The sequence below is a fragment of the Argiope bruennichi genome, chromosome X2, assembly GCF_947563725.1.
Source record: "Argiope bruennichi chromosome X2, qqArgBrue1.1, whole genome shotgun sequence".
In the NCBI taxonomy this organism is placed as follows: domain Eukaryota; kingdom Metazoa; phylum Arthropoda; class Arachnida; order Araneae; family Araneidae; genus Argiope; species Argiope bruennichi.
Genome location: NC_079163.1, coordinates 47,430,440 through 47,438,832, shown reverse-complemented (window position 1 = coordinate 47,438,832; position 8,393 = coordinate 47,430,440). Strand labels below are relative to the sequence as shown.

Here is an 8,393-nt window from a genome sequence, read left to right as displayed (position 1 = left end):
ATATTCATGAAATTGCAGGCAAAATTCCCAGATTCCTAAACGGTCTAATTTCAGTAGTTCCCCAAAAACTAATGCTAAACAACACTTTTTCCTACAACAAAGGTTAGTATCGTGTTAGCAGTCCTTCACAATATGTAAAATATAATTTGTTTAAATTTTACTGGTAGCCATTTAGAATTACTTTGAAAAACATTTTTGTGACCTTAATTTTGGACATAAGTGTACATTTATTATCCGAATTCACATTTTTGTTATACTCTGATTCACCCTAACTTGGCAGTATTGTAACAGGCAGAAAATGTGACGTTCCGCGTTGGGAAAGAGTTCCCCATCAATTTTGACTTTAAAATAGCTAAAATGCGCAGAAATTTATCAAATAATATCATAAATTACAGAAATCCTTTTTTTTTATTAGTATGTATTTAAAATTATTCTCAAGTTAGAAGGGCTTATCTGTTAAGTATTTTGTAAATAAAGCGAACGAATAAAACCAAACGATTGACATAATGAATTCCACTTTGGCCAGAACCGGTCTTCAGAGTCAAATATTTGGCGCGTGTTACTTGTACGTTTCCGCCAACATTGTTTCATTCAATTTGCAACCGTTATTTTCATAACTCGTACTTTTTTATTCTCCATTTTTTACCAGCTGATATTTTTGATACTGTTAATCACATTAGTAGTTATTAGTTTCGAGTGTTGAATATTTATTCAATTCGTCATTTCTATTCACTGCTAAAATGTCTGAAAAAGTGTTATCACCGACTGCTCTGTACACGCCTTTAAGACGATTGAAACCAACAAAAAGTGCAGCACGCAGAAACATATTAAATGTTTATTCTCGACTCCGAGAAGAAAAGCCTCAAGATTCTATCAACCAAATCGTTGATAAAGTTTCGCATCTTAAAGGTGTTTCGCAAAGAACAGTTTTCCGTTTGAAAAAGAAATAAAGGCATCCAGTCCTTTAAGTAACCATGGAAAGAAACGACCAGTCTCAGTAGGTAAACATTCAAGTCTTGTATGTAAAATATGATGATTTTACATTATCCTGTATTTGACGAAAAATCCATGCATTTTTTCGGAGAAATGAGATCCCAACATTAGATAAAGTTTTAAAAGATATGAACGATGATACAGATGATGCTTTTCGAAAAACATTAGCCGAACTATGCTTTACAGAATATTGAAAGATTTGGGGTTTTCTTTTGAAAAACGATGAAACGAAATGACATAATTTTAATGATTTATTAGAATAACGTATCAATAATATTGTACAAAATAAGGAAAAAAATTAATTCTCTGATTTAAAGTGATAATAAAGTTAATAAATATTTACTATTTGGTGAAAAATTTGCGAGATAAAGTTTCGCCAGCGATCTGCATTTCTAGTAACTTTGTAGTTTAAAGTAACCCAGTTCCCCTGACAACGACTGTGATTCGGCATGCCTAGAATATACTCTACTGTCAAGTTAGGGTGGAACAGAGTATAATTGTAAACATTCCCTCCTTGCATTTTCCCTCTCACCACTTCTTATGTACAGCCAACCTCCCTGTCACCGTTGTATGTAGCAGTATCGACAGTCCCACTCACTCCTATCGCATCCTAATGCATGCGCTTATGACTAAGTAAACGCATCCTAATGCATGCGCACAAGCCAGCAGGGCTGTCAATTCCGGGAACAAACTCTATTGATCTGCAGAAAAAAAAAATGGATGCAAATGTAGAGGCGTTTAACTGAAACTTTCGTATTGATTGCTTATATGGCTAATTCAAACGGCAAAAAAACTTTCAGAACTGATACGAAAAATATTTTACGTCGTTAATCTCAAAATATTATAAAAAAATTCAATAACAAATAAAAAAGCGTTTTAACATAAAAAAAAATTATTACTTTGCAGAAAAGGGAATTAGCAAATTTTAAGAACATATCTTCCATTTATTCATCGAAATTTGAAACGTAGGCTTCATACTGTAAATAAAAATTTCTCTAAAGTATTTTATTGTAAATAGCAATCTTTTCTGACAATATTACGAGGTATCCGCAGTTTTTCTTTTTAATCTTCTAATTTCCAAGTATCCGGAATAATAATCACAATTTACCTTTTTACGAAATATAAACAGACCCTCCATCCATTTTCTCCATCAATCGCGGGGCCCTTTCTAGAGAGTGGTTTCAGTATTTCTCGAATAAATAAATTCGAGGTTCATATATTAAACAATAATAAAAAGACTTAGGGCATAATCTAAATACTATTTAAATATAGAATTGGGCTTTTTTAAAAATATAAAACAATTTATTTTAAAAGTTTTTAAACATGCAAAAGAGGATTTATTAGTAATATATTCCACATATGGTAAAAGCTGGTTCTGAGAATTTAATTAAATTATGTGGATTTATGTGGATAGTTTTGTTATATATTAAAGCAATACTACGGCTATTTTGGGACGGGCCTCGTAATTTTGAACAGCGGTCAGATGATGAGGACGACAGCTGAGCTAACACCTCCCTCTCCAAACTTCCACACCACATCAGCGGGAGGCCATCAAACGTAGAACTGAATTGATTTCATTGTTAGGATAATGTAAATCACATGGCACTATTCTCTTGAAATAAAGCTAGTAAATCCTCTTTCTCTTTTCCAAAGGCACTACTAACAAAAGAAATACTATTTTCAGGTCTTGGAATTCTGTACCGTTCCGACGAAGTTTCGAAATATGGCATCAAACATAGTTGAAGCTGATGCGGAAGAAATTGAATTATCGACTAAAGATGTCATCCAAGATACTGAAGATGACAGCTCCACAACACTATCCGTCCACAATGGCAGCGATTCTACAGGACCCACTCAGAGCGATAGCGCCTCATCAATTACCACTAAAAAGAAATCTGATTTATTAACATCAGTTCTCCAAAAGGTTGCAGAATCTAACAGTACAGTTTGTAAAGAATGGAATGCTAGACGGCTAAGTGAATTAATGATTTTCAACCTGCAGTCACTTAAATACAAAGAAGTTTACGGCCCACAATTTGTTAGCTTTTTAGATTATGTTGAAAAGAAAGTTAAATTGTATGAAGCCATTGTGAATGAATTTAGAGAAGTTTTTGATGAGGTAGTGTCAGTTATACAGCATGTGGAGACTACAGGAACCAGCCATTTGCCTCTTGAATATCGTACATTTGTTCTTATTAATTTAATAATCGTACGCCAAGAAATCACGCTAAAGGTTAAATGGTTAAGCATAGCTAAATCGAATATTGATAACTTTCACAAGAACGTACATACAATGGGATTTAATATTTATTCCCCTCACCTTAATCGTTTGATTATTCTTCTTGACAAAATTAAAATGATTCGTATTGCATTGAAATCATTTATTAAAAATCTTAGGAAATCTGCAGACGTTGCTTCCACAATTATTGAATGTATCAAGAAAGAAACTGGGGTGAAAGTGGAAATTCCTCCATTAGATATCAGTGCCCGTTCGTCCAAGAACTAATTTTATACTAGTGTTCACATATTTTAATTTTGATTGCCCAAACATACTCCACTGTAGATGTGAGTTTATGGTTTTGTTCATTGTTTAATGCTTTTATATTTTACAACACTTCACTTCATTTGTTCGTTTTAATGCTTATTACTGAACAAAATTTTAAGTATAAGGTTGAAATAAAAGTACTTGATCTAATTGTTTTAGAATTTATTTGAAAACTGACACCATGGTTATTGTGGTAATTCTAATCTAAATACATCTAAAATTGATATCAATGATGGTAATCGCATCTAAAACTGACTTAAATGACGGTAATCGTGTTTAATTGGTTAAATACAATGAAAGACCGATATAATGAGTATTGGTTTTAACAAGAAATCCATTGTATAGAGGATTTGCATTGCACATTCAATGAACTAACAATGAAAATAAAATTCTTTATAATAATTAAAATTTAAATTGGGATTTGCTTTGGGATAACGTAGACTAAATTATTTAGAGTCTTTTTTTTTAAATAACTACGTATATAGACGAAAGTTAAAACGAACAATCATTCACCCACACTATCTACTCCCTAAGAAAAATAAGCATGAGTAAAGAGGATGAGTTGGAAGATGCTACTACAGATTTGAGTTCCTCGGTGTTCAATCAGTGCATGACACATTCCATAAATGACGAAGCAGGAGTTGAAACTTTCATAGGTTTTATTTTGACACATATATGGACACGGACTACCACACGGACTTTCTAAGCTACCACACAAGCACATCACAACACAAAGACAGGAGAGAGAGAGAGTGTGTGTGTGTGTACATGTCGCCGCATCGACGTCTCGAATACATCTGGTTTAGGAGAACAGAATTTTTCCTTTTCTCCACCGGAGGGAATCAAAACTCTAACATCCACCTCCCGGATGAAGACCTTCATAACATTGCATACTATAGTCACAATAAATTCCCAATAATACAAATTATACAATTAGTATAAATAGAAATACAATTCTGATTATTAAATTCCATTATATATATATTATAAACTAAAACAAATAACAATAACATTAATACACTTCATTTCCAGAGGATAAAATAGCTGTATCACGAAAATTTCGTTTTAGGATATTACTATTTGGTAATTTAATATTGACTACTCTAATTTGGTTGTCATTACCGTGGAAAACTTCAGTAATTCTTCCCTACAACCACTTTGTTCCAGGTAAATTATTATTTTTTATCAGAACAAGTGTTCCGAGTTTTACATTATCCTTATTAAATTTCCATTTGTAACGTTGTTGTAAACTGCAAAGATAATCGCGTTTCCATATTTTCCATATACTTTGAGAAAATTTTGTAATTTTTTGCTATTATGATAATCAATTTTCATTTAATTTAATTAACAATGGTTCGGAAATTCCATTAATTGGTCTGCCAATCAAAAAATGACCAGGTGACAAAGTTTCAAAATCGTCGAATTCCGGAGATAGCGGAGTAAGGGGTCTAGAATTTAGGACGCATTCAATTTCAGCCAAAATTGTTAGAAATTCTTCCAGAGTTAGTTTTTGATTTCCTAGTACGCGTTTTAAATGGAATTTAAAGGACTTTACTCCGGCTTCCCAAATACCTCCAAAATTCGGCGATTTAGGTGCAATGAACTTCCATTCAATAGATTCTGAAATTAAAAATTCACTTAAACATTGATCAGGAGAGTTGACAAGATTATACAGCCTTTTAAGTTCTTTGTTTGCACCGACAAATGTTTTGGAAATGTCAGTAAGAATTTTTGCACATTTACCTCTCCTTCCAAAGAAACACTTTAAACTTGCAATAAAACAGTCAGATGGGTGATCTGTTACGAAATCAAGGCTTTAGTACATAAGCACACATAAATACCTTTCAAGCACACAAATATACCTTTTCTCTGAATTTTGAATTTTAAGAAGAATGGGCAAGCAAAGTCAATACCAGTAATGTTGAATACATTATTAGGGGTTACGCGATCAGCTGGTAAATCACCCATTAATTGGGATGTTAAAACAGGTTTGTTTTTCAAACAAGTAATGCAATTAAATATCACCTTTTTACAATTATGTTTACCATTGATCGGCCAAAATTTCTGACGTACCTAATATAACAAAGCCTGTGCTCCCAAATGTAAATATTTCTTGTGATAATGCACAAAAATATTGTAAGTTAAAATATGATTCGATAGTAACATAATAGGATATTTTGAATAACCATTTAATTTGGAATTTTATAACCTGCCTCCCACTCTTAGAATATCATTTTTGTCCAAAAATACATTTAAGGTTAACAGTTTACTTTTCTTTGAAACATTCTTACCTCTTTTCAAATCTCTAATTTCCTCCTTAAACTTACCATGTTGAACTATTCGAATTAATTGGTTTTCTGCCTGAATCCTTTCATCAGTCGTAATGGGCCCTGAAGTCCTTGACAGAGGGTACCTACAATTAGCTGAAAATCTAAAAATATGTGAAATAATACAAATAAGTTTTACATGGTCATTTGTGATTTTGAGATGTTTATCGAGATAATCATCACAATTAGTTCCGGTTACAGTCATTACTAGGTTGCTCGCTGGAACATAATCTTTCTTTAATTCGTTTCCTACTTCAACTTCGTTGAATTCGCTGTTCACTGTGTTGTCAAGTAATAGATCTGGGTTAAACAATCAGTCTGGACCATGCCACCAAACATCACCTTGCGCTAACATTCGGATAGACAGTCCTCGGGTTAACTTGTCTGCGGGGTTCGTCTTTCCTCTGCAGTAATTCCACTGCTCTCAATTGGTTTTCTCCTGGATCTCCCATGCGCGATTTCTCACAAACTCTTTCCATCGTAGAGGGTCTCCTTTTATCCAATGAAGGCTGATTTGCGAATCCGACCAGAAGAAGATGTGGTCATATGTAATCCAGAAAAATGCTCGTTTTAAGTATTCTGCTAATCTGGCAGAAACAAGGGCTCCCACGAGTTCGAGTCTGGGCAGACTCAATTTTTTCAATGGAGCTTGGCGGCATTTCGCCACTATGAAACTAGAGTTCACCTTCCAGTTGGTCACTTTCTTGAAGTAAGCCACACAACCATAAGCCTTTGGGCTTGCATCGGAGAAAATGTGAATTTCAGCCATTGGAGTCTCTGTATCAAGGAAATAAGGAAGAGACAAAGAAATCTGAGGAATAGTTTTTACCTCATCCAGCCATGACAGAAATGTCTCTTGAATGTCCGGTGGTAGTGGTTCATCCCATTTGAGCTCCCGTTCCCAGGTGTTCTGTAGTAACAACTTCATTCTGACAGTAAAAGGGGTTATCATCCCCAATGGATCAAACAGCATCCCACAGATGCTCAGAATCAATCGCTTTGAAAGATTACTATCCTTCGTCTTAGAAATTTGATGAATGTCTATGGTAAATTTATCGTTGATATTGTCCCAAATGAGTCCAAGAATTTTTAATGGCACACCTAATTCTTCGGATGTTTCAAGACGGTCAACATTAGCTTGTTTCCAAGCTTCATTTAGTATTGGGGAGTTCGTAGCCCATCTTCGAAGATTCAAGCTGGCCCGACTTAGAATATAAATCATTTCTTTGTTCAATTTTATAGCCTCGGAAACGCTTGACGTGCCAGCTCCTAGGTCATTTAAGTACAAATAGCTCAACATTTTACACGCTTCTTCATATTCACTTTCGAATTTTTCTAAATGCAGTTTAATAACTGCGGCAAGTAAGAATGGGCTACATTTCACTCCAAAGGTGACACTTTTATATTGGAATGTTTCAATATTGTGAGGGCTGAACCGAGACTGACTATCACTAGACATTTTTATCTTTCTTTAACTGCTTCCATTCTAAACCAGAGTTGTCTTCCCAAAAATTTTTCTCGCATACTCTCCATTATATATCTCCTTCCTTCGCATAAAATTGTGAATCTTTGATAAGGCGGCGAAATCCTTGCATGGCATTAATAAACGACAGCTACGAAATATAGATCTTTGGCTTGAATCTAACAGTATTACTGAATCTTTCGCGAGAATATGTAGTTCGGATGCATTGATGCATTTTGCCTATCAATTGATGCCAAACTACATGTGATGTATGAAGATAATTTACCGAATTTTATTGCGTTTTTAAGTCATTGCGTTTGAATTATTAATTTTATATGCATGTGAAAATACAAACCGACAGGCTATCGACTATTCGACGGATTTGGTTCAAAATTCAATAAATATCTATATTGTAGGTGCTAAACCTATGTACCAAACTTTACTGATCTAGCTCATTGTGTTTTGTAGTTACTTTTACCGGAACAACCAGCAAACATCCTGTGAATGGATAGGTGTCGTCCTCGTCATCTGACCACGGTTCAAAATTAAGAGGTCCATCCCAAAATAGCCCTAGTGCCGCTTTAAAATATGACATTAATATAACTAAAATAAATCCTGTGAATAGATTTTGTTGAAAATTTGATAAAAATCTACACTGATCTTAATTCCAAATACAAAATTTCAATCGCCTAGTGCATGTGAAAATATAGCGTTTCTAAATTATCAACGTTCACTGTTTGATAGACAGAGAGACATAATTCTAAAAATATGTTTTTCAGACTGGGGTTTGCAACGTGGAGATTCGTCAAAATCTTCAATTCGAATTTTTTGACGGTTGCAATACTTCCTCTATTCTTCATAAATGAGTGCTGCGCTCTGCAAAGTACAGAGTTGCATTATCCAATCGACAATATGTTAGCAAAAACAGTTTATTTTGCATATGAATGTTTGTAAAAAATATGTTCTGCGTAAAAGGAAATAGGTTAAAAAAAAAAAAAAATTAGCTTTATCATTTTTTAAATATATTACTCTGTTATTGTATTGTACCATTTAGTTTGAATTCAGT

The 8,393-nt window shown here is 33.8% G+C and overlaps 1 protein-coding gene across 1 annotated transcript; it reads right to left on the bottom strand.

Annotated features, from left to right (window-relative positions):
* Window positions 1-6,289: 6,289 nt before the first annotated feature.
* On the bottom strand, window positions 6,290-7,324 carry LOC129959735 (uncharacterized). The gene has a single exon (XM_056072626.1). It carries the CDS (start codon window positions 7,322-7,324, stop codon window positions 6,290-6,292), a length of 1,035 nt encoding a protein of 344 aa, XP_055928601.1.
* Window positions 7,325-8,393: the final 1,069 nt, after the last annotated feature.